Below are 25163 nucleotides of genomic sequence, written 5' to 3'. Positions count from 1 at the left end.
CGGTAGTCACGGGGTAAGGCGAGTGGGCTCTTTTGGTGGGAGAGACAGCTAGTCATTCCTCGTTGTAAAAGCCAGTGCTGCATGCGCTGATCTCCCGGCTATTGTCTCAACAGCTGAAGGCTCAAGTCGTCAGGCAGGCAGTCAGTCAGGAAGCATCTCACAATGAAACGAGTCTGGGTGATAGGGCTTCTTTTTGCACTCTTAGCATTTGGTGAGTAGTGGTATATATTTTTTTAATTATTCATTATTTTAGCTACCTTTAGCCCGTATGCTAGCACTAACTTGGTTTTTGCTTTTCTTTTCATTCACTGTGGAGTTTGTACGTTCTCTCTGTACTTGACTTTAAAAGGCTTGCAGGTGTCAAAGCAACGGAGAGCGTATTTAATTTACCTGTTATTTTAGAGTAACGCCAGTGTCCGTTAATCTCCTTGCCTTTCCAGAACTTTCTAGCAGAAACACCATCTGTGTTGAAGCTGTCTCATGTTAGCTAACCTCCACTGTTGCATACATGCACGTTTAAATAATGATTAAAAGGCTGACACGGTCAGACGTTACGTCTTAATTAATTTGGTGACTGTGAGCACGTGTTTGCACAGTGCTTTAAAAACTTAATGAGAGTCTAAAATTACCACATGTTCCCGGTAATTGATAATGAATTTTAATCGAGCAACTTCATCCCTTGACAGCTGCCGTAAAGGCAGATGATGAACTTGACGTTGACGGGACAGTAGAGGAGGACTTGGGTAAAAGCAGGGATGGCTCCAGAACAGACGATGAAGTGGTGCAGAGGTAGGTGTTACTTTCCGTAAGTCCATATACCTTTCTAGAAAACTGATACAGTTACTCTATCAGGGAAAAGTCCACTAAATCTTAGCATAACAAGGTCAAGAAGATAAAGCTTGTGTACAGGTGCTCAGGGTCACTTTGGAGTTACAGTGGAGGCAGAGGTGTGCAAGTTTTACTGTAAAGTTGCCTGTAATAATAGGAAGTTGTATGTATCTTGCTTTCATCTTCAATCTTAGTTATCTGAAAGGACAACAGATTTGTTTGGCAGCAAAGATTTGCTGTCGTTCTCCTCTCTTACCCTGTTTGTATTTGCATCTGTCTGCCTTCAGAGAGGAGGAGGCAATCCAGCTGGACGGTTTGAATGCAGCTCAGATTAAGGAACTCAGGGAAAAGTCTGAAAAACATGCCTTTCAGGCTGAAGTTAACCGTATGATGAAGCTGATCATCAACTCTCTCTACAAGAACAAGGAGGTGGGCAGGAATAATCTTTACTCAACCCTGTGTCTACATATTTTTATTTAAGACATTTCTCACAGAGTTCATCACTTTTTTTTTGTGCTGCAGATCTTCCTTAGGGAGCTGATTTCCAATGCATCGGATGCTCTGGATAAGATCCGCTTGTTGTCCCTAACCAACGAGGATGCAATGGCCACAAATGAAGAGCTGACCATCAAAATAAAGGTATGCATTAACTTATTGAATGCTGACACCTTTAATGGAAAAGCTGTGCATCCACTAATTGAATTTCATTATTTCTATCCCCAGTCTGATAAGGAGAAGAACATGCTGCACATCACTGACACTGGTATTGGAATGACCAAGGAGGAGCTAGTAAAGAACTTGGGAACCATTGCCAAGTCAGGCACCAGCGAATTCCTTAACAAGATGACAGAGATGCAGGAAGAGGAACAGTCTACCTCAGAGCTGATCGGACAGTTTGGTGTCGGTTTCTACTCTGCCTTCCTTGTTGCTGACAAGGTCATTGTGACATCCAAGCACAACAATGACACACAGCACATCTGGGAGTCTGACTCAAATCAGTTCTCTGTCATTGAGGACCCCCGTGGGGACACACTGGGTAGAGGAACCACCATCACGTATGTTATTTATGTGCTAACATTTGCCCACACCAGATTTGGTTTCTTGATCTTTTTAAACAGCTCTTGTGAAATTAATTTCAATGCGTGGCTCACTTTGTCAAAGCTTATGAAATCATAGTTAATGTCTTTGTGTTGTTAATGTACAGTCTCTATTGAAGAAGAACTGCAGAGTATTTTCATGCTGCTACATGAGTCTGAAATGTTATAAAAGCCTGTAATTTTAAATTTAATCTCGTCTTTGTCTAATTGCAGACTTGTCCTAAAGGAGGAGGCCTCAGACTACCTGGAGCTGGAGACCATCAAGAACCTTGTCAAGAAATACTCTCAGTTCATCAACTTCCCCATCTATGTGTGGGCCAGCAAGGTGACTACTTTGTCATTTCCTTCAGCACTATGAGTCAGACTTAATTCCAGACTGAAACTGACAAATATGGAAATGAACAAACGGTTGCATAATTTCTTTTAACATTCAAGACTGAGACGGTTGAAGAGCCCATTGAGGAAGATGCTGACGCAGCAGAGGAACCAGAGAAAGAGGTTTCTGAAGATGAGGCTGAAGTAGAGGAAGAAGAAGACAAAGACAAACCAAAAACAAAGAAGGTATGTTGATGAAGAAATGGTGGTTGAGACTATATTTACACGTGTGTGATCATTAACAGTTTTTTATGGTGGGTTAAAGTCCCACCGAGTCATTAAGATTTATGGACTATTTTACTCAGAAGTCTGTGAAAATATGTCTGATCTAAAATGTATATTTTTCAAAAGTTATACAATTGTGTGATGTGTAGGTTGAGAAGACTGTGTGGGACTGGGAACTGATGAATGATATCAAGCCCATCTGGCAGAGGCCTGCTAAGGAGGTTGAGGAAGATGAGTACAAGGCTTTCTACAAGACCTTCTCAAAGGTAGGCACACATACTTTATCAAACCGGCTCTATAGGCTGGTATACTAATGTCTGATTTTTATAAACTTTACCCATCTTCCAACAGGACAATGATGACCCTATGGCTCACATCCACTTCACAGCTGAGGGTGAGGTCACTTTTAAGTCCATCCTGTTTGTGCCCACTTCAGCTCCCCGTGGGCTGTTTGACGAGTATGGCTCCAAGAAGAATGATTACATCAAGGTGTGTACTCTAAGCAATATTTAGTATCAGATTTATTCAACTTTTTCAGCAATTCCCCAAAAACTGAGTTTCAAAATAAATGCCTTCCATTCACAGCTGTTTGTCAGGAGAGTTTTCATCACAGACGACTTCAATGACATGATGCCCAAGTACCTGAACTTCGTCAAGGGAGTGGTGAGTTGTTTTTAACTCTTATTTGGTCTCATGCTAATGTTATGTGCTTGGTCTCTACATTAATATCACCTGCACTGTGATTAAGGGAAACTTTATTTTGTTAGGTTGACTCTGACGACCTTCCTCTGAATGTGTCCAGAGAAACTCTGCAGCAGCACAAACTGCTCAAGGTGAGCTCAACATGCAGCCCTGTTCGCTTCCCATTCCATCATTTAGTCATCATTAACCAATGAAGCCTTTGGTTAAAATGGATAATGAAGCAACAAAGCAATTTTTATGTAGTGCAAATCATAAAGTGCTTTCAGGAATAACAGGGGGCACTAGAACATGGTTAAATGAAACCATAAATTAAAGATTCTGAATAACTAACACTAGATTTAATGCAGTATGAAATGGTCATTACCTACTTTGTCTTCTTCAGGTTATCCGCAAGAAGTTGGTCCGTAAGACTCTGGACATGATTAAGAAGATTGCAGAGGAACAGTACAACGATAAGTTCTGGAAGGAGTTTGGCACCAACATCAAGCTGGGTGTGATCGAGGATCACTCCAACAGGACCCGTCTCGCTAAGCTGCTGCGCTTCCAGACCTCCAACAGTGAAACAGACCTGGCCAGCCTGGAACAGTATGTGGAGCGCATGAAAGAGAAGCAGGATAAGATCTATTTCATGGCTGGCACCAGCAGGAAAGAGGTGAGTGAATGTGTGTTTTTTGGTCAGGAGAAAGAAGTGTAAACTATCCTACACTAGCTGAAATTCTCTTGTTCTTCCATCCACTACAGGCTGAGTCTTCTCCCTTTGTTGAGAAGCTGCTGAAGAAGGGCTATGAGGTCATCTACCTGACAGAGCCTGTGGATGAGTACTGCATCCAGGCACTGCCAGAGTTTGATGGAAAACGCTTCCAGAACGTGGCCAAGGAAGGTGTCAAATTTGACGAGAGTGAAAAGACCAAGGAGAAGAGGGAGGCCCTGGAGAAGGAATTCGAACCTCTCACAACTTGGCTGAAGGACAAAGCTCTAAAGGACAAGGTAATTCTGTGATATTAAAAGAATGGGCATGAGCGCCAGCTGTAGAAGCAGTTAATTTTGGCTCTAGCTGCTCATTTATGTCTGCAACATTTAATGCATTGCTTTTTATTCCCCAACAGATTGAGAAGGCTGTTCTCTCTCAGAGGCTAACCAACTCACCCTGCGCCTTGGTTGCCAGCCAGTACGGCTGGTCGGGGAACATGGAGAGGATCATGAAGGCACAGGCCTACCAGACAGGAAAGGACATTTCCACAAAGTGAGTGTTAATCCTGGGCTCATCTTTGCATTTATTACTCCCACTGCTATTGCGTTGTTCTAAATCTGTATTTCCATTTAATCTTTCCAGTTATTACGCCAGCCAGAAGAAAACACTAGAACTCAACCCCAAACATCCTCTTGTCAAGCAGTTGCTTAATAGAGTCAATGTGAGTTTAACCACTGTCATTTTTGTACATCTGTACTATAGTAATGGTCCTTTACTAAGATTACCATCAAATTACTTAGTAAATGTAGTTCATTACATGAATAAACTTAAAATGGACCAATCAGAGCACATAGTTGAACAGTTTCTTTTCCTCACACCCCCCAGACTGATGCTGAGGACCAGACTGCATCAGATCTGGCTGTGGTTCTGTTTGAGACAGCCACACTGCGCTCAGGATACCAGCTCGCTGATACAAAAGCTTATGGAGACAGAATAGAGCGCATGCTCCGACTCAGCTTGAATGTACCACTAGATGAACAGGCAAGTCACTGCAGCTCTTGTTTGGTATACTAATTTGCATAGCAGATGTTATGGTGTCTGAACTAATGGTTCCTCTTCCAGCAGTGAGCCTTTTTGAGTTTAGTCTTGTCTCTGCTTTTTAAATCTTCTTTGTAAAATGTTAAGTATTTGTGCAGTGATTTTTAAGACTGTAGGATATGTTTAATAATCATGGCTCTTTTATAGATTGAAGAAGAACCTGAGGAGGAGCCTGAAGAACCAGCAGAAGATGACTCTGAAGATAAAGAAGAGATTGTGGATGAGGATGATGACGAAGAAACGGTGAGAAGACTTCACACACTCTTGCTTGAGGACAATGTAAAATTAAGAATCTAGATGTTGAAGTGGTTTACTCTTCTGACCTTTCTCTAATCATGCTTGCAGACAAAAGACAAGGATGAACTGTGAAGCACTGAAGGGAAGAGCGTGTAACAGTGGAGCTGGAAAATGGACTTAAGTCTCTGTTTCAGTGCCACCGTGGTCACATTATTCTGGGTGGGGTCCCTGGGTTGGGGTTTTTTAAAGCGAATATTTGTTTTTGTTTCTTTTGTATTACATTCCTCATGACTGTAAATTTGTTAATATTTAACTGACCTGTTTATGGAAAGATGTGATCCTGTCTATTGATCAAATAAATGTTTCGTGGAAAAATGCTTGCATCGTTTCTGGTGTTTTATTCAAAACTGAGTTGCTTTCAGACAGGTCTTGGCTACTATTTTCTTTTTCAGTCATCTTAATCCCAACATATCAAAAGTACAGTCTGGCTGTAGCTTATAGTGTAATACATCTACTCATGCATAGGGTGCCATGACACTTTTTACAGTTTGTTTTCAGACTGAAATGATGTAAATAAGCTCACGGAAATGCAGGTGGACGCCCCACTGGTAGGTTGGATTACGGACTATTTAACAAGTCGACCACAGCATGTCTGACTAAAGAGCTGCCGCTCAAATCTTCACCACTGAATTAATTATCTAATTTTACACAGTAAGCTTATTTTACCCTTAGTAATACCCAAGGAATACATTTGTTCCAACACACTCAGGAAAGACTGCAACTTAATGGCACTTGAAACAGGAAGCAACATCAACTGTATTCTAGTCTAACAATACATTGTAATGTAGTGGGATGTCCAGTAGGTGGCACTAATACATTCAAAATGGGTTCTAGCAGCCAATGAATTAAAGAAGGACGTACTCAATCATTACGTCATTAAATTGACTTAAGAGGTTTCAGCTTTACATTTTTGAGTTGAAGCCAAAGAATAAAAACACGGAGCCCTTTCGAAGCTGATATCGCCCCACTTCACTTGGCAAGTATTATTTAAGTATTGGAAAAAGACATGTTTCCCCCATTTCTTCCGTTTAAATGCACGTGCAAGAATGCCAGTGAAGAATAAAAGAAAAAATTGCAGGCCTAAAAAAACAATCTACATCTGATGAACAGTATCTAGAAGTTACGTTTTCTTTTCTCTTCTTTATATATATATATATATATATATATATATACTCACTGTTTAAGTGTAGTTAACAATTACACCAATGCAAGCTCCACTGGTTTGTTATTGTGAAGCTTAAAGTAGAAACAGTCTTCAGGATCTATGGTTCAGTGAACAGGGCTGACGCACAGTGTGTGTGTTTGTGCAGCTGACTCTTACAGTAGATGAAATGATGGCGTTGTGCTGTATTCAGGTGTGTGTGTGTGGGGGGGGGGGGGGGTCTTATAGTTTACAGTGGTCTGGAATAGTGAGTTTGAAAGCTAACAGCTAAACTGCAGCAGTGGAACATTACAGGTCACTCCATCGACATGCTCCCATTCGCTGGAGTGAGAAAATGCTGCGCCTTTCTTAATAAAGGGTGACAGATATGGGCCACAGCAGGGGGAGGGGTGTCATAGTGGAGCCACAGTGGAATGATAACCATGGCAGATAATAGCTGTGCTCCTTTAGCACAATTATTATCTGTTTCCTCAAGTGGTTCCCTCAAACTAACCTTCTCTCTGCTGGAAGCCTTGAAATTCCAACACAATATGAGAAGGGATTTTTTTTTTTGGGGGGGGGGGATTTCTCACACTGTAGTAGTAGTGCCACCACATGCCATGACTAAAACTCACCTGAGGTCACCCAACCTCAGCAAGTGGGCAGACTTCCCACTTGCTCTGCATTCCAGTTTAACCCTTACCCCCTTGTTTTGCTCTACTTCCCCTTGTTCTGCTAAGCTCTTTGGATTAGCTGTTTGACAGAATGTAGTTTTGCAGGCTTGTGAACTCATGTCACTCCAACAAATTTTCTGGAATGAGAAAGTGTCAACCAAATTTGAACTCATATTGTGGATATACATTTTTGTGGCTCAGTCATATTGTAACCCACAGAAGAGCATCATTAGTTCATCTCTTGATAGATGTCCATATGAAGTCTATGATTAATGGCCTTTAGTTTGAGACCTAGACTTATTTTTTCTTTGTCTGAGCCGTTTTTCTAATGTACTAAATGTTCAGCTACACAAGTCCGTGATATCACGGGGGAACGTTTGATTCTGAAATGAAACTTCATTCTGGCGTGGTCAAAGTGTGACAGGTCCCATGACATTAAAATATCCAGCACATGTATTATTATTTTCTCCCTAAGAAATGAGCCTCCAAACTCTCTAAACTATCATAAACGATCTTTTCTTATTAGCTCCTTTAAAAAGAAGAAAGCCTAAATAAAAAATACAGAACGAATCTTTATTGATTTGTAGGTCTTTACCGAGGTCTTAGGTTTTAATGTTTACCTGTTTAAATATTAATTACATGTGGCAAAACAAGCAAATAAACAAAAAATAGATTCAGTGTTTATCATTGCATGGCAGTACCTTTTTGTCTTTAGCCTTGCTATGTCTGCTGTTGTTGTTTTTTTTTTCTTTTTAAATAATATGCGATGTTGTCCTTCTTATTTAATCATATTTTTAATCGTTTAGAGTAAGTATGAGCGAACAACCACGGCAAACATACATGCCAGACCGCAGGATATTTGATCTAATCTCTGTTAGTGAAAAATCGATCTATGACTGAAAGAGCCTTCCCCAGGGCTTCTCTTTCCCATCATTTGTATTTTGCGACTGACTGCAGTTTCTGCGCCGCTGCTGCTCATACGCAATCTCTGGATAGGTGGTTGCCATGGATTCCTGGGTCACATGCGTGGGTTTCCTAGCCAGAAGCAGCAGAAGATGTTCGGACCAAAAATCCAGAGCCATTTTCATTCAAGAAAAAGAGAGGATCCGCTGTGGAGGGCTTGCTGAGCGGGTGGTCTGACTACACACCCGTCTGCTGATTTCGGCATCTTTAAAAAAAAGCCAACCAAAAAACACGACGGGAAGAAAACCTGATCTGGGTGCTTTTGAATCACTGAAATTCGCAGCAAACCGGTTTTGTCCACATCCATAGACTGATAACAGGAATGAGTATAGAAATTCCTGAAGGACTGACGGAGCTGTTACAGAGCTTTACCGTGGAAGTGTTGAGGAATCAGCCCAGGGACTTACTCGAGTTTGCGCTACAGTATTTCACCCAGCTTAAGGAGAACGAGACCAAAGAGGCCTCATTTGGCAATGACCAAAATTCGGCCCCGAGACTTGGGAAAGCGGTCAATTTCATTGACGAAGCCATGCAGATCGATTCGGAAAACGGAGAGGAGGACGACGACGATGACGAGGAATTCATAGGTGGGCTAACACATTCACCGTGCGTGTTTCTGTCATGGGGGGATGCTGAACTTGACTCGAGATGCTTTGCTTTGAATTGTGAGCATGTATGGATGGATGGATGGCCGCACCGCGGCTGTTCTGTGGGAGAGAATGAAAAACCACATCGAGCGCGCTGATGCTGCCGCCATACATTTACAACGGCTCTGTCATTTGCCATATATGGTCACCGAGGCTCAATGCTGGTTCACGAACGTGTTATGCTCTTCACGTTTCTGCTCAGAGAATAGCACCTGCACACTGCGGCTTCTTTTGCTTTATAAATAATTATGATAGTAATAAAAACATCTAGACCGTTTAAATGTTTTCTGTCTCAGGTGCAGGCCCGGTGGGCCTCCCCTTCATATGTACCAAGAAAAAAAAAAAGAAAAAAAGACAAAGCTTGTAAAACATAAAGGCCTACAGCTTCAGCTGTTATATAGATGCAGGCAGTACACAATGTGCTGTCGACAGGCCTACATTTCCTGAAGTATTTAACACAGTGACTGCTGCCAGAGTGTAATGAGGTGCAGCCAGAAGCAACCCAGAGCTCTGACACAGCATCCCAATGAGTGGTGGCTTCTGCAAGACTGGCTGCAATGGTTACATAAGGAGAAATGCCTGGCATGCAGTTGTTAAACGTCTGTGTTTTGGGTCATTGTTGTGCCCCCCCAACCAACCAACCACCATTAATGCCTCCCATATTTCAATGAGATTCCCCGGTCAGCACTGGCTGGCAGGCCATTAATGGACGAGACCTCCTATCTAATGTATATTTCATACTGACCTATTGTGTAGCAGCTTGGTACTGTTTTTCGCATTTAAATTTGATTCAAAGGCTAAAATCCACTTCAAAGCAGCTGTCCCCCATTCAGCTTTTACTCAGATGAATATAGACCCTAATGAGAATGCTCCACTTGTGCTGTAGATGTCGAAATACAACAGCCTCAAACCTTCCTAGCAATAACAGTTTGTGATGGATGGATATCTTTTATGGTGAAATCTAACATGCTTTTTAAAAAAAAAAAAAAAAAAAATACAGATATATATCTTTCTTTTTCTTTTCTCCAGCCCCTGTGATAAACAGATTCATCCGAAGAGCATCAGGTGAGTTACCATCTTCCTGTTGTGTCAAGGAGGGAAACTCTGGACAGTGTCTGAGCTGAAAACATTAAATAAAGCCTTCTGTGACACATGACTAGCGAGGCTGTGTCAGATTGGTTTCAGTACAAGTGATACTTAAGTATTTTTCCATCTGTCTTTTGTTACCGTCTTCCACTTATTGTAATAGTGTTGATTTGTTACAGCTTGTGAAGCCACTTTGTCTCGAACCCGTCAGTGAGTAATGTAGCAATAGTAAAGTTGCGGCTTCACATAACTTTGTGTTTGGATAGCTGCTTGGTTTGCCTTTCTGAATGGAAAGAATTATTTATTAATAACTTGGGTATTTACCTTACCTCTTATCACTTCAGACGGGGAACGAACATCTTTTACTTAGCAAACCGTAAATCTTGCACATGAAATAAAAACAGATTCAATTAAGTTAACATTAAGCTGGTCACTTACCATATTCCACATTAGCCTGTGTCAAGTTGAAAGTTTTTTATACCACTACCCCATCTTTCTGTTAACATATAGGAAGGAAATGCAGTAAGAGTGCTGTCATCCGTCACCGCATATTCCTGTACTCAAGATGAGAAAAGTTGTTTTTATTGAAAGATTTATTGCCTGAACTGGTCCTGAATCATCCCTGGAATTTGCCTTTTTTGTTTGACTGGGATGAAGTCTGTGCCGTGGGCCACCTGAAGATGAACATTTGTTTTTCAGATGTTATGTAAGGTGTCGTTATTCATCTAAAAGTTCATTTAAAGAAAAAGTGAAGCTTTTTCAAATAAAGACCTGGTAGACAGTTCCACTGGAAGTGAGCTCTCTGAGACCCTAGAGACGCTGGTATACTTCAGCATTATAATTCGCGGACGGGAAGAAACAAGCAATTAATAAGGGATCAATTAACAATTCTATTTACAAACACCTTTGACATCTACTGTCGCTAATAACAAGAAAACTGCCCCAGAGTCGAAAACACTATATGGACAAAATAACTGCTGCTCATCAATAAGAGAAATGTAAATGTGATTTGTGTGTTTGTGTCATGCAGTGTGTGCTGAAGCATTCAATCCTGATGACGATGATGAGGATAAAGAGCCAAGGGTAAACTGCATCCATCCAGTGATTATTTTTTTTACACAATTGGTTTAACTGTTCAGAGGTTATAAGTGTGATTCGTGATTTATGTTTTAGGTCACTCACCCCAAAACTGACGAGCAGAGACAGAGACTACAGGAAGCATGTAGGGACATTCTTCTGTTCAAGAATTTGGATCCAGTGAGTGGATTATTCCATAAGCTCTTCTCTGGTTTGTGCCCTGCCATATCCTAAATTAAACAAAAGGAAACATGGCCCAAGGCCAGTAAATTTCTTCTTTTTTTTGCTGCATGCCCAGTACACCGTGCCTAATTTTTTTTTAGAGATAGTTATTTATTTATTTGTTTTGGAAGCTCGAAAACAAACTCTGAGTGCATTCTGCGTGATTCTTTCACTGTCTGACTGCTGTCCCCCTCCCCACCATGCCAGGAAGAGATGTCTCAGGTGCTGGATGCCATGTTCGAGAAGTTCTGCACGGAAGGGGAACATATCATTGATCAAGATGATGACGGGGACAACTTCTACGTTATCGAAAGGTGGGTTTAACTTACTCGGGAATTTCAAATCGTATCATAGTTGGTTATTTAACTTGAAAAAGTGAACACAGTTGCTAAATAATTGCTGAAATCATTGTTTTGTGCTAACTAAAGATATTTTTCCCCCCCGCTGTCTTTCCATTCAGTGGCACGTTTAACATTTTTGTGAAGGTTGATGGCACGGAAAAGTTGGTGGGCTGCTATGACAACCGAGGCAGCTTTGGAGAACTGGCGCTGATGTACAACACCCCCAGGGCGGCCACAATAATCGCCACTTCACCTGGAGCCCTTTGGTGCCTAGTGAGTAAACCATTACACCGCACCCCCCTGCAATAGCACAGTTGGATCCTTAATCGGGTTTTTATAGCATGCTGTGCTGTCAGCTGTCATGATTTAAGTAAACGGGGAGTTTATCTGCGACGGTGTGGAAACCATCATTAGATGAACACAAATTAAGGCGAAAGCAGCTGTTTTACCTCCAGGCTCTGTTCGTTTTATTGTTACATTTCAGCATGGATGCTATTTTACTTAAGGAAAACTGGCAAAACATCCAGTTACGTATCCAGTCGCAGTCTGACTTGTTTCTGAGAAGCTGCTGTTTATTAGTGACTATGAGAGCCATCGCTGAACTGCGGGTAACGTCTCAGTTAAGTCCTCTCAGTGCAGCTGGGTAGGTTGCTGCCATGTCCTATGCTGACCTGAGGACTTGTAGGTTGTTTTTATTTGAGTCTCTAATCTCAAACAGGAAGCCCCTTTTGACCACCGATTGGTTTAGGTCAGGGAGGAAGAGTGCTGCCAAAAAATGCATCCAGTCAAACAGTCGACCCTTTATTTATGGCCCTTGTTCATTTTGTAAACAAGCGATAGGATATGAACTTGAAGTGGGTCCAACTTTAGCAACCTTTAAACCATGAGGTTCCAGCCTTGCTTACGCCTTTGGGTGAGGGGAAAAAGGTTTGTCAGCTATAGGGCGCCCTCTGCAGTCACATATGTTTCCTGCAGCACAGTATGTTACTGCAAGCTTTGTTGACCATGCTGTCTGTGATATTATTCCTTTCTTTGTGTTCAGGCTTGGTGTTCTTTCATTCATTTCATTCACATAATGACACATGGATGATGCTGTTTCTTTTCTTTTCTTAAATTCAAACTATAAGTGCACACTATTGTTTTATGTGAGCTATTTGATGAACAAACATAAGATAGATAACTCTTTATTGTCATTGCACAGTCATACCTGGTGCAATAGTATAACGAATTTGGAAACTGTCCCACATCGGCACTACACACAACACAACATGAGATCAGTCTGGACTTCTTGGTTGGGGATTTTTCATCATTATGTTTATTATTATTTTTATTACTGTATAGCACTATTATGAATAATATTTTATAATGTGTGAATTGTTAGTTTTTATCTAACCCCAGGGTCAGTGTTATCAGAAATTGTGTTTAATGAAGCCTTATTTTAAATCTGTTTCAGGATCGTCTGACATTCAGGAGGATCATAGTGAAAAACAATGCCAAGAAGAGGAAGCTGTATGAGGCATTCATTGAAACGCTACCCCTGCTTACATCTTTAGAGGTCAAGATTAACATTGTCCTGCAGCATTTACACAGTGTACTACATATTTACAGTAAAACATTTGCAAACCAAATATGTTTCATGCACAGATGTCAGAGAGAATGAAGGTAGTTGACGTGCTATCCACCAGGGTGTACAGCGACTCGCAGCAGATTATTGCTCAGGTGAATAATGTCTTCGTACAATCTGCTTTTATTGGACATTTTTTAAAAAAATTCTAAGTTTTTGTGCTCCTTTGCAATTGCTGTGTTGCTTTTTGTCATAGGGTGATTTAGCGGATTGCTTCTACATTGTCGAATCTGGCCAGGTTAGAATCACTATGAAGAGAAGTCGGGTAAGTTTGCACCGCCACCCTTTAGACAAGCCTCTGATTAAAAAAAAATCTCTGGAAACTTAGAGTACGCATTTCTTTTTCTCTGCTAGACAAAAACAGACCAAGAAGAAGAAGAGGTGGACATCGCTACATGCTCCAGGGGCCAGTATTTTGGGGAGCTTGCTCTCGTCACAAACAAACCCAGAGCTGCATCTGCCTATGCTGTGGGGAGTGTCAAATGCTTGGGTAAATTTTGTGCAGTTTTGTGCTCGTTCGTTCATATATTGCGCCAAAGATGCACATCTCCCAGTAAAACACATATTATTTTGTACCATCCTTTTCAAATTCACCTCCAAGTCCTGACTGTATCTGTTTTCTTCTTTATCAGTCATGGATGTTCAAGCCTTTGAGAGATTGCTAGGCCCATGCATGGACATCATGAAGAGAAACATTGCTAACTATGAGGAGCAGCTGGTGACCCTGTTTGGAAGTAGCCCTGAAATTGAGCAACAGACTGCATGAAGCGACTGCAGTGGACTGTAAATGGGTGGATGGAAAAAGGCTTGTAACCACTTAAACAGATTTTCTTACAAGAAATGTGAATATCCACCTACATAAACCATTTGAGCGTCAGATATATAAAACACACGTTGTCGGAAGGTTATGGCCGAAAAGTAAAGCCAAAGCAGAGTTGCTTAAAGCTTGTTTAAATTACATTTTCCACAACACTCACCTTACAAAAAAAAAAAAATGTAAGTGTGCATTTTACTTGTCGGTGTCGGGTGCATTACTTGTTTGTAATTTGAGCATTTTTTTTAACTTTCACATTTTCTCCACAGTGTTATAGCCACACGTACAATATTATATATATCGTTTGTAAATTTCTAAACATTGCGTGTCAAAGTCAAAAGCCAAAGCTGATTTCTTACTGGATAAGTGCGAGCAAACGTCACATGTACAAAAGGGCCCAAACCTGAGAAAGGGTAAACGGTTTGTAAAGGATAAAATCTTTGACATTTTGATTATGAAAAAACAAAAAAACTTGGCAGTATCCTAAAATTTCTACAAAAATACATTCCTGTTTAGCATAAGATGGAGTCCCTGGAATACATGCTCATAAACCACGTATCACTGTTGCTAAGTGTTTGTGGCCGTTAGCCGAGTACTATGCTCTTTCTTTTTTCAAAAAAGCAAAGTTCAGAGAGATAGCTGATAGTTTTGTAACAACACACAACACATTGCTGTATAATTTTAAAACTGAGTATTTACTGTTATTATAATAGGCCCACTTTAAACTTCATAAGTTGCCCAACAAGACAGTAGTCATTACAGGCAACATCTTAAGGCAACTCATTTTTCTGTGTTTCAATGTAAAATTTAGGTAATACTGTTTTTGCATAGGTGAAACATACATTATTATGACATCCATATTTGCTGTCTACCTCTGCCAACAACTTCTACAGTTTTACGCTCAACAGGAATCTAAAGTGGGTCCTCTCTCTTACTTCTTCTCTCTCTTTTTAAAGTAATTGAGGTCTTCTGTATTTTGTCTGCAGCTTACATGGTTTAACTGGTTAAACATGCAGATTTTATCCCCCACCCTTCCCCGTAGGACTGGTCATTTTTGAAGGCATAACCACAATACTGGCTAAAAGTACTGTATGTTTCACTTTTCATGTCAATAAAGAAATTTTTTTTTTTGTATTTGTGCTTCCGGTTAGTATTTGTTAAAAGAATGAAAGATTTGACCTTAGAACTGAAGAAGCTTCTCGGATGAGAGGTGAAACGTCTTCAAGCAACTTAAAGAAGTCCAGACGCTTTTCTTTCCAAGCTCCTTTGACTACAATGAAAGAGTCAGTTTCTTACTGACCCACTCATTCTTCATGGCAGTCCCCATATCTTCTACGAGATTATTTCGTTACGAAAAAGAGAATTTAATCTTTAAAACGATGTGTCCATGTGATTCTTGCTGTAACTGCAACACTGCAGATAAAAAATAGTCATGTATTGTTTCTGTTATTGCCAATCAGCTGTTACTGGCTAGTAACAGGCGTGTACTTTTATCCAATGAGAGTATAAACAACAAACTACAGGACACCTCTCCTATTTTTCTCAAACATATCAACCAATAGAATATCCGAATTCCTCTTGTTGACGTTGTTGCGCACCAATGGGGAGCTTCCTCTGGAGCCATTCAATCCCTCCCCTCGAGTGAATGCCACAGAGTTACTTGATGTCGACAGCTCTGGTAAGTGGGAAGTTGGTGAGTTTTTTCGAAGAAATAAACGGTTGAAAGTAATTTTTAACTCGGTCCGTGTGAGACTCGTGTCTTTGCAATTCTTGTATAATGTTTAAGCGAGGTTGTCACGCGTTAATTTGACGTCGACTGGAAGATTGAGATCGACAGTGGGGCTTTTTTTCCTCCGTTGTGACGCTCGTTGTTTTTGTTGCAAGAAACCCATCCGACAGCAGTTGTTTGTATTAAAACAAGTCTTCAAATTAGTAGAATATGCTTTGAATAGTGTGAAAATGCCGTCAAAAGGCTTCTATAGGTTTTCGTGTCATTCATTTTGAACGGGGCAAAGATGTTGCGTCATGCCTCAACTTGTTGACATTCTTTTGTTTACAGTGTTAGACCCCAGAGCTTCGAGGTTTGAGCGAAGGAAAGTACTGCTGCATTTAAATGTTGGAGAAAGAGCAGGCCGAGCCCCCAACCGTCTTTTTCGACAATATAAGACTGTTGAAGCGTTTTCTGAACGGTATTATGTTGTTCGTGTATCCTTGCTTACGAAGTCGAAACAACGGTGTCTCCGAACCTGAGGCCTTTGATCGGTTGGCAGACCGTTAGTGTTCGTCAGTTTTTCATTTAAATGTGTTAAATTCAGGAAGTCACGGTCACCTTTATATTTTAACGATTTTCCATACATTGTTTGTCGATTAACACAATATAAATTCCCAATAAGAATGATATATTTTACTTTGTCATTGACACTCACATACTTTTGTTTTCAAAATCGATGTTTTCCAACGTCTGTAAGACACTTTTTAAGACGAATTTCTGGTATTTTTCGCTTTCGCTGCGCAGTTATGAATGAATGAGCTCTGGTACGCATGCGTCAAACCCTTTTAAGTTTATAAACAAGGCCTCCACGCAGGGAGTCACATGACTATTCACAGAGGTTTGCTGTGTCGATTCTGAGACAAAGGAGTCCCCAAAGGCTTTGTGCCTTTTCCGTAATATTGATGTCATACGTGATATGCAATGATTCAGTACTAACTGTGGTGTTTTTGTTTTGCTGTGGTGATGATCTTTGATAGCTTATGGGTGTTATAGTCGTGTTTTTCTTTCAGTTGATTATTCTTTCAAACCATATTACCATAAAAAACAAACAAACGCAGACATACATACAATTTTTACAATTTTACCGCAAAAACTTTATTTTGATTTAGTTCATTTCAATTCAATGGAGCTCAATTTTTATTTATATATTTATATATAGTGCAAAATTACAACAACAGTTGCCTCAAGGGCTTCAAGTGCAACTGGTTATTGCACAGCCCTGATTCAGATGTCAGCAGTAGCTCCATTTTAGCTCTAACTTTGTCTTTTGGTTTTGCCCAAAACCAGATGATGTGTCAGAATATGACGATGGATGCTGAGTAAGCTGGACAGTAGCCCGCTTTTTATTTTGAAAAAGAGGAAACCGAACATCTTGAAAATGGACGAGTCGTTCGATCCGCTCAAGTGTAATGAGGACCTGCCTTCCTCTCCTGGGTGCCACATGGAGTATGGTAAAACTAGCCAAAAAGAATGTGCAGTCTGCAGTTAAGCAAACCGAACCCTTCAGATATGCGTATGAAAAGTACTGAATTATCTCCTTAGACGACATGCCAGAGCTGCAGGAGGTGGAGGAGGACCAGAGGTCTCCGAGGTTATTTCAAGTTGGAGCAGTGTCTCACCAGGAGCTCAGCTGCTCTCCTAGCACCAACTGGCTTGCCGAGTTGGCCAACATAGCCACCAGTCCTCAGAGCCCTCTACTGAAGGACGCCCCACACAAAAGGTGTTTAAGGAATGCCTGCATGTGTGATGTAAACACAGAGACACCTTTACACATGTAGTAACAGTACACCCCAGTACACCTGGGGGTAATTTCACAAGATTAAGAGTAGCAGTTTAGCAGAACAACAGCAAAAATAGCCCCTAAAATTGTGCAGATTTTTAACTGCAGTTGGGGCATGCAACATTACAACCAGGACTGAGCAAAATCTGTTTTAATTACAAAAGAATCACATAAAGCTGCATATAAGTGCATTTGAGTGTGTGACAAATATATCTACTTGCACAACAAATTAACTACTGATGTTTGTGACATTATCACTGTTTTTCAGATCATCTCCAGTTCACATCTTTGGCAACAGCAATAGTTTACATTCCTATGCCCGGCCCCCGTTAGCCAGTAGTGCACCCAACCCGTCCAGAGGCCACCTCAGGGAGCGCAGGCGTGTCAGGGTAACCTTTCATTTCTAACATTCTCCCTCAAAAACCTGATAATCATTCATTCTGACAGACTCATGGATTTTCAACCTGTCTCAATGCTGATATGATTGTAATTTTTTTTTCTTAATTATCAAAAACAGGCCAGCAGTGAATCAGAGTCTGGGGTTTTCTCAATGTCATCATCGTTTTCTGATGATGAAGACATGGCATGGTCTCACTCTTGGCCCTCCACGGCCTGGCATTGTTTCCTAAAAGGTGCATACATAAGAACACATGACCATATGCATCCATCAGTGCATACACACACACACACCTAGAAGTCAATTCAGTCACACATGTTGGAGTTAATGGTGAACGTTTGAAGTACTTGAAACAATTGTCTTGAAAATTCCTCATAGTGTTTGCTTGATATTTAAACATGAATGCAAAATTCACTTTTTTTTTTTTCTTTTCAAATGTCATCTCTTGATGAAGGCAGGAAAATCCTTCAAAATGTGCTGAGGACAACTAGAGATTAATTCAGGATGATTTTGTTAACATTTTCTTCCGATAGGATTAGCACAAATTGCAAAGAAGACCAGTTCTTACCTCTGGTGTCCAAACAGCAGCATTGCATCCAGTTTCTAGCATCCTCTCTGCAACATCAGCACACTTATGCTAATTTGTCATGCTTCATTGTTCTGTTGCTATTCAGGGACTCGTCTGCGCTTCCATCGAGGTCCAAATGTGGAGTGGCAGGAAGCTGATGAACTCGGGGATTCGGATGATGACTCAGATGATGAAAGCATGCCTCCATCCTCATCCTCTTTCAAGGTATGGCAACGTATGGTGCCTTTAGTATGTCTTAAAAATTCTGATAATCTGACTAGATGAGTAAATAATTGTGGACACTTGTATAAGGTACTTTATAATATGTAGTTTACTTTGTACTTTATAGAAAGTGACTGACAGTAAATTTGAGTAACTGTGTGCACAAATGAGTCTCAAATGATTTGCAGCAATGGTCGTTTTTATATATATGCGTGTGTTGGTGTAAAGTAATTAACTAATTTATTAGACTATCACCCAAGTAAGGTTTATGCCACAGCTGTCCTAAATTAACAGTATTGGTAATAACTAAAATGATCTTTTATGTTTCTGTAATGGTTGATCCACCAGTGTGTACAAACTGTTTAATCAATTTAGTGTCTTTAATCCACAAATTTTCAAATTTCCGGTTTTGCAAAAGGGAAAATAATATTAAAGCAAATTATTATTTGTTAATTAAAATAAACTTAACTCCATTCCCGAACAGAAAAATGAGCTTTAGTGGTCAAATATTACGCTTGAGTAATTTCTAAATTCTCCAGAGTGGTGGCTGAAGTTTGGGTATAAAAACATGAATTCAGTTATTTTTAGTTTTTGACAGATTTCAAAAAATATTTGTTTTTTAATTTTTTTTTTTTAATTAAAAATAATTATTTAATCATAGGTGGTCTATTACATTAAGCACTGTAGGTGTCTTGCGTACTGAGTCTTTAAGCAGTTGGACACTGATTTGTATCTACACTAATTCTTCTCTGGTAGTGAATTTGTCATGCACGTTTTTCCAGTTAATAGAAACATTTCTTATCTGCATTTATGTTTCCTTTACAGAGATATGGCTCTGATGGGCTTAAACTGGTGAACCACGAGGAGACATTATCCTTTGGGCAGGCAGTTTTGAAACTGACCTTTGACCCAGGCTCACAAGATGAAGGCCTGCTAACAGCTGAATGCCGATTGGATCACCCCTTTTTTGTCAAAAACAAAGGTACAAAAACACATGTTCTTTCCTTTTAAATTGATCTTTGCTGTTAGAATCTTCCACTTAAATAATTTGCTGAATCCAATCTATTTAGTTTTTGCATTTCAGTAAACACCTTTAGGATCAAACTAATATATAATATCCTGTTTCAGGGTGGTCTTCCTTTTATCCAAGCCTTACTGTGGTGCACCATGGGATCCCTTGCTATGAGATGCAGCTGGGTGATGTGTGCCTGCCGCCAAACCACCCAGATGCCATTAACTGTGATGACTCAGTCGTCTTTGACACTTTCAGAAGGTATGCTCTTTAGATTGTCATCTAATTTTTTTGCAGTCGTTTCACATTCACTTGGATATATGATAAGTCCAAATAGTTGTAAATATTTTCACATGAAACCTGGCTGTTTAGAAATACTGTTTGTGCCACACACCAGAAGAAGGTTCTGGTTATTGATTGGTTAATTGAATTCTTCCTTTCTGTCTCCTGCAGCTATGACTTTACTCCACTAGATTCCTCAGCGGTGTATGTTCTGAGCAGCATGGCTCGTCAACGGAGGGCCTCCTTGTCCAGTGGGGGTGCTGTCAGTCCAGACTGTGATAAACTCGAGCGCTCCAGCTCCCCTCACTCCTCCAGTAGCAAATCGAACAGGAGCCACAACTCAGGGATAGCCAGTGGTGCCACACCTACGAAATGCAAGCGGCCAATGAATGCCTTCATGCTCTTTGCCAAGAAGTACAGGGTGGAGTACACACAGATGTATCCTGGGAAGGACAACAGGTGTGCAAATGTCACTGAAATACAATATACTTACAGATATTCCCAGTTACAGCACTGTGCATAAGTCTTGTGCCACCACGAATTTTTCCATATTTTGCTAGGAAAATATGAAAAAAGTGCAATAATTTAATGAAACGTGCAAACATAGTTGGAAATCTATAGATTATGTAAGGCAAAGACTCAGTCTGTACAATTCTAACAAGGCTGAAAGCCAATATTTGGTATCAACATCTTTATTTTTCAATACAGACTGAACTCTTTTTTTGGTCATTTCTTTAGGAATAGTTCTCCAGGCTTCTTGAAGGACATTCAAGGCTCTTTTTTTGGATGTTGCATGTTTTTTTGTTTTGTTTTCTTTCAAGATGATCACACACTGCTTCAACAATGTTGAGGTCAGAGCTCTGGGGAGCCCAAACCATGACTGTTCGTGTTCTATTGTGGGTTTTTTCTATGCACGGCGGATCAAAATTTGTCATTACCTTTCATAATTTTATCAGTTTTGACAAGATCTCCAATAGCAATGGCTAAAATGCAGCACCAAACCATGACAGAGCCTCCACCATACTTTACAGGTGGCTGTAGACACTCTACGTTTTACCTCCTCTGTGCATATTGACGATGATTTGAACCTGAACTTTTACATTTGGATCCATCAGACCTGTTCTCACTGATTTGGCATACCTCAGCCTTTCCTCCTTGTTTCCCTTCCTTAATAATGGACTCTTGAGCGCAATTGAGATAACTTCTGATGAGGTTTCATTGAGCAATAGACGGATCAACTTAACAGCCAGAGCTTTGATGCACTTTTTTCAAGGACATGACTTTCAGATATTCTTCATTTGCTCAAGATGGGTTTTTTTTTTTTTTTTTCATGACAATTTTTTGTCTTCCGCTTCTCCAGTTTACAAGTTTTTTGAGGTTGCTATTACCAATTTAAAATTGGTTCTATGCTAAGTTGTCTGTATGTCAACATGACACTGATTCACCCCTGGAGTAAGGTGTTTCCCTTTTTTTTTTTCTTTTTTTTTTTTAATGCTTGAATGAGTCATAGGTGAGCATTAATTGACTTGATAAACCAAACCCCTGTCATGGTTAGATGTTCTTTGGTTAGATTTTTTTTTAATGATTTAATTTTTATCCGGCCTTTAGTTTGAATTTTTCTGTGACCTTGGATCAAAATGTATCCCTTTGGCCTGTTTGCCAAATGGGTTATTGTAACCCCAGGACAACGGAGGAACATGTGGAACAGTTTCACATGATTCAAAATGCCCACAGCTTTATGATCGCTTTGTGTCTTCCTTCCCACGCTAACTTCCTCTGGTTCCTGATCTTTCAGCTCATTGTTCTTGATGAAACTTGACTGTTTGTCCTACTTTAATATGTTTTTCAGAATAGAAAACTGCAAATTTTCTGATAGAGAATGACTGCAGAGCTAGAAAAGTGTGAATTGACTTAATATGAAAACTATTATTTTTGTGTTAGAGGTTGCTAAATGCTTCAAGCTAGAGCTGACAAGCCCAAAGCAACGCATGAAACGTCCATGATCTAGTGAATGAAGCCTTGTAGTTGAACACAAAGATAATTCCTTATTGGCCACTGTAGCCTGACAGCAAGGATAAAATAACACTCCAAGAAACCCAAACTTTCCCCCCAAAACAAACAAACAAAAAAACAAAACAAAACAGCAGAGCCACTGTGGGTCATGCTTCTGATAGAGAAGCTGTTCATTCAGTGGTGGGTTAGAATTTCTGATATGTAGATAAGCTGTAAACAAGTCGTAGTAAACCAGAAGGACTAAAACTCTTTTCTCATTTAGGAACCCAACCCGTGTATGAAGACACACGTCTCCCAGCACATTATAATTAAGGCTTTATTCTCCACCCACAGATGGCTTACCCGCTTTAATTGTTACAAAGCAATAGTAAAACCAAGTGTAGCTGTTTTTATTTTCTTAGGTCAAAAGTTAGAGTGGACATGAAACATTAGATGTAGATGAGGCTAATCTACACCTTGGGGTTCCACTCTAAAACTCTGTCACAGATTTAACACTGACAGTGACTGACAGCTGACAGTGTTTAGATTAAATTAAATTACATTTTTTTTTCTAAAGACATTTAGTTTCACTTCTTAATCAAACGTATGCGGGCCGCTTTTCTATATCCTGGACAAAAGGAGCAAACGGGACGGTGTTAAAAGGAAAACAAAGACACATTCTGGCATGTCAAAAATCTGAAAAACTGAATCTCGATTTGTCTCTAACCTTTCGCTCCAGAGCCATTAGTGTCATTCTGGGTGACAAGTGGAAGAAGATGAAGAACGAGGAGAGGAGGATGTACACCATGGAGGCCAAGGCCCTGGCCGAAGAGCAGAAAAGGCTCAATCCAGACTGTTGGAAACGTAAAAGAACCAACTCGGTAAGGACCAAAATCAGATAAAACGCACTGATTTCTATTTCACAACCGTTTCCACATTGCACACTGACATTGCATTTTTATGGTTTTAAACATGGGTCCAGTCTGCTGTGTATTTACAACTCCTGTTGTCTTTGCACAGGGTTCCCAGCAGACCTAGATAATCTACCCACATCCCTGGCTGCTGTTGTTTTGGCATGGAGAGGTGCTGGACAGAGTCTGATGGACCGCTTGATGCCTCTTTGCTCTCCTGTATTCTTGAGACTCGACTGTGATGCTGAATTCACTTGCTTTTTATAACCATGAAACATTATAGTGACAAAACAGAGTTATGAGATATATATACAAAGCATTTAATCTAGTCACTAACAGTGCATATATTTTCTTATATCTTTAATGTCCAAAATGGTCTTATTCCTCTGAAATGAGAATGAATTTCAGGTTATTTCATATCCAGTGGTGGGAAAACATGAGAGCCTGTGGTGCTATGCTTCAGTCAAAAAAAAAAAGACAAAAGGGGGAATTTCAGATAACTTTTTCAAAACTGTTCATAGTGATATTTTTAATATTCAGTATATTGCACAGATAGATAATCTATTAAAACATTTTGTATTACAGTATACAGCATATTCTGCCGCTGAACTATGGCGAACAGTTTGTGATTACTGCCCTGCAAGTCTTTAGGTCGTTTTTGCCCGACCACCCGGTCACATGATGACAGGGCTTTCCGCATGCGGTGGTGGGTTTATACTCAGTCATAAAGCACTTCAGGCTTTCACTGTAAGTGTTTATTTCTTCTGCACTTTATATAAATATGTAATCTAATCCTATACAGCCATTGTATACAGGGGGAAACTGTTTGTATAATACAGCTTGTCTCTTGACAGTTAGCCATTTGACACAATCGTGGCCCAGCAGCCATGCTCTGCTTTCAGGTTTCTCTTAAATTTTAAATGCTTTTGTTCATAATGTACAGGTTTTACAGCACCAACAACCTCTTGCACAAAATATCCTTGTATCATATTATAAATAATTTTTTAAAATTCTCTCCAGCTGTGTGTTTCTTTGATGATTGGCTTTAAGTGTGAATATATTTTGACATGTTTATAGCTTGTTCTGGTAATCCTTTGAGTAATTATCAGTTTCCTACATGAGCAAGTTTTAAAAGCTCTTGATATTCACTGAGCTGAAAGTCCAACTGGGAAAGACTGACAATTTCATCACAGGTTAATGCAGTTTAATCTTTTGTTTGTCTACCACACCAAAGCCACCACGTACAAAGTTGTAAGTGTGCCGAATTCATTCTTGTGCTGAATCACAGCAGCGTTAAAGGTTTTAGCTGAATCTTATGCTCAGTGGAATCAGACCTTGGCATGCGCCTGTTTGTCTGTCTGTCTGTCTAATCTAAGCAATAATTTTAGGCGTTACATATATAGATATGTATGGTTACCACCAGAGGGTGCAATCACCCAGTTTTTGTAAAGAGACAGTTGCTTTTTCCCCATGACAAACATCTTTCATGTCAATCTTCTCTTTATAAAAAATACCCTGATTTCTAGGTCATCATAAAGGGAACATGTATAACAGCATGTGTGAATTTTACAAAATGATGCTTCAGCATGAAAAACAGAAAGAAAATGATTTTCCTTTCTCCTTACTGTAATTAAACAATAAAAGAGTAATATAGTCCTCGGGTGATTGGTGCTCAAATAAAGGCATTTTTATGCTTAGAAAAAATTTGGGGGGCCCCTGTTTGGCTGCTAGCAGAAAATGGTAATTTTAAAACTGGCGAGAAAAACATGCCTCATAAAATAACAATGATCAACACCCTGCAGGCCTTTCAAGCATAGGAATCTAATTATAGCATATCCATAGCAGACTGCTCTAAAATAGTCGATGTTTAATACTTTATGGTGTTTTGAGGGGAATGAAAAGTTGAGTCTGACGTGCTCCTGGCTGAACGCTGCTGTACGTCTGAAAGGAGAACTAAAGAATGTCATAATTGTGGTGGAAAATTAAAAGCATTTTTCAAATCTTGTCACCGCTCTGTAAATTAAAACAATGTATCACTGCCATAAGGATAACACAGAAACGGCTGTGGTGTCTTATTTATGAACATTAAGGTGTGGACAGTGAGCAAACCTGACACCCAACAGTAAAAACCCATAAGCTGTGTCCTCTCACATTTGGATTTTAAAGGTCTGCTGCTGTCATGTTTAACAAAAGGATGGAAACCCTTAAAAAAATCTTACAAAAATGCCATCTTGGATGATTTTTCTAGAAAACGAATAAAGATAGAGACAATTCATGTGAGAGGTCGCTGAGTTGCAATCCACACAGCCATCCAGAAAAATTGTAA

General features: G+C 40.0%; 3 protein-coding genes across 3 annotated transcripts; all 3 read left to right on the top strand.

Moving 5' to 3' along the window:
- The first annotated feature begins 36 nt into the window (after nucleotides 1-36).
- On the top strand, nucleotides 37-5630 carry hsp90b1 (heat shock protein 90, beta (grp94), member 1). The gene is made up of 18 exons (XM_084933783.1): nucleotides 37-211; nucleotides 687-789; nucleotides 1116-1257; nucleotides 1351-1467; nucleotides 1552-1883; nucleotides 2139-2250; nucleotides 2361-2486; nucleotides 2675-2791; nucleotides 2877-3014; nucleotides 3111-3188; nucleotides 3293-3358; nucleotides 3610-3879; nucleotides 3969-4214; nucleotides 4334-4470; nucleotides 4561-4639; nucleotides 4804-4959; nucleotides 5164-5259; nucleotides 5362-5630. The coding sequence occupies exons 1-18, from the start codon at nucleotides 163-165 to the stop codon at nucleotides 5383-5385; spliced, it is 2388 nt and encodes a 795-aa protein (XP_084789909.1). The 5' UTR covers nucleotides 37-162; the 3' UTR covers nucleotides 5386-5630.
- A 2480-nt stretch (nucleotides 5631-8110) lies between these two features.
- On the top strand, nucleotides 8111-15036 carry prkar2b (protein kinase, cAMP-dependent, regulatory, type II, beta). The gene is made up of 11 exons (XM_084933790.1): nucleotides 8111-8678; nucleotides 9768-9803; nucleotides 10855-10907; nucleotides 10998-11081; nucleotides 11331-11437; nucleotides 11584-11737; nucleotides 12918-13019; nucleotides 13109-13183; nucleotides 13285-13353; nucleotides 13443-13578; nucleotides 13721-15036. The coding sequence occupies exons 1-11, from the start codon at nucleotides 8414-8416 to the stop codon at nucleotides 13852-13854; spliced, it is 1215 nt and encodes a 404-aa protein (XP_084789916.1). The 5' UTR covers nucleotides 8111-8413; the 3' UTR covers nucleotides 13855-15036.
- Nucleotides 15037-15457: 421 nt separating this feature from the next.
- hbp1 (HMG-box transcription factor 1) lies at nucleotides 15458-23852 on the top strand. The gene is made up of 11 exons (XM_084933789.1): nucleotides 15458-15580; nucleotides 16961-17124; nucleotides 17216-17393; nucleotides 17722-17842; nucleotides 17971-18085; nucleotides 18525-18643; nucleotides 19466-19622; nucleotides 19769-19913; nucleotides 20106-20393; nucleotides 22666-22807; nucleotides 22947-23852. The coding sequence occupies exons 2-11, from the start codon at nucleotides 16986-16988 to the stop codon at nucleotides 22962-22964; spliced, it is 1422 nt and encodes a 473-aa protein (XP_084789915.1). The 5' UTR covers nucleotides 15458-15580; nucleotides 16961-16985; the 3' UTR covers nucleotides 22965-23852.
- Nucleotides 23853-25163: the final 1311 nt, after the last annotated feature.

The sequence above is a fragment of the Perissodus microlepis genome, chromosome 7, assembly GCF_051167445.1.
Source record: "Perissodus microlepis isolate ML-2025 ecotype Zambia chromosome 7, ASM5116744v1, whole genome shotgun sequence".
Taxonomy (NCBI): Eukaryota; Metazoa; Chordata; class Actinopteri; order Cichliformes; family Cichlidae; genus Perissodus; species Perissodus microlepis.
This window is presented reverse-complemented; position numbering and strand designations above follow the sequence as displayed.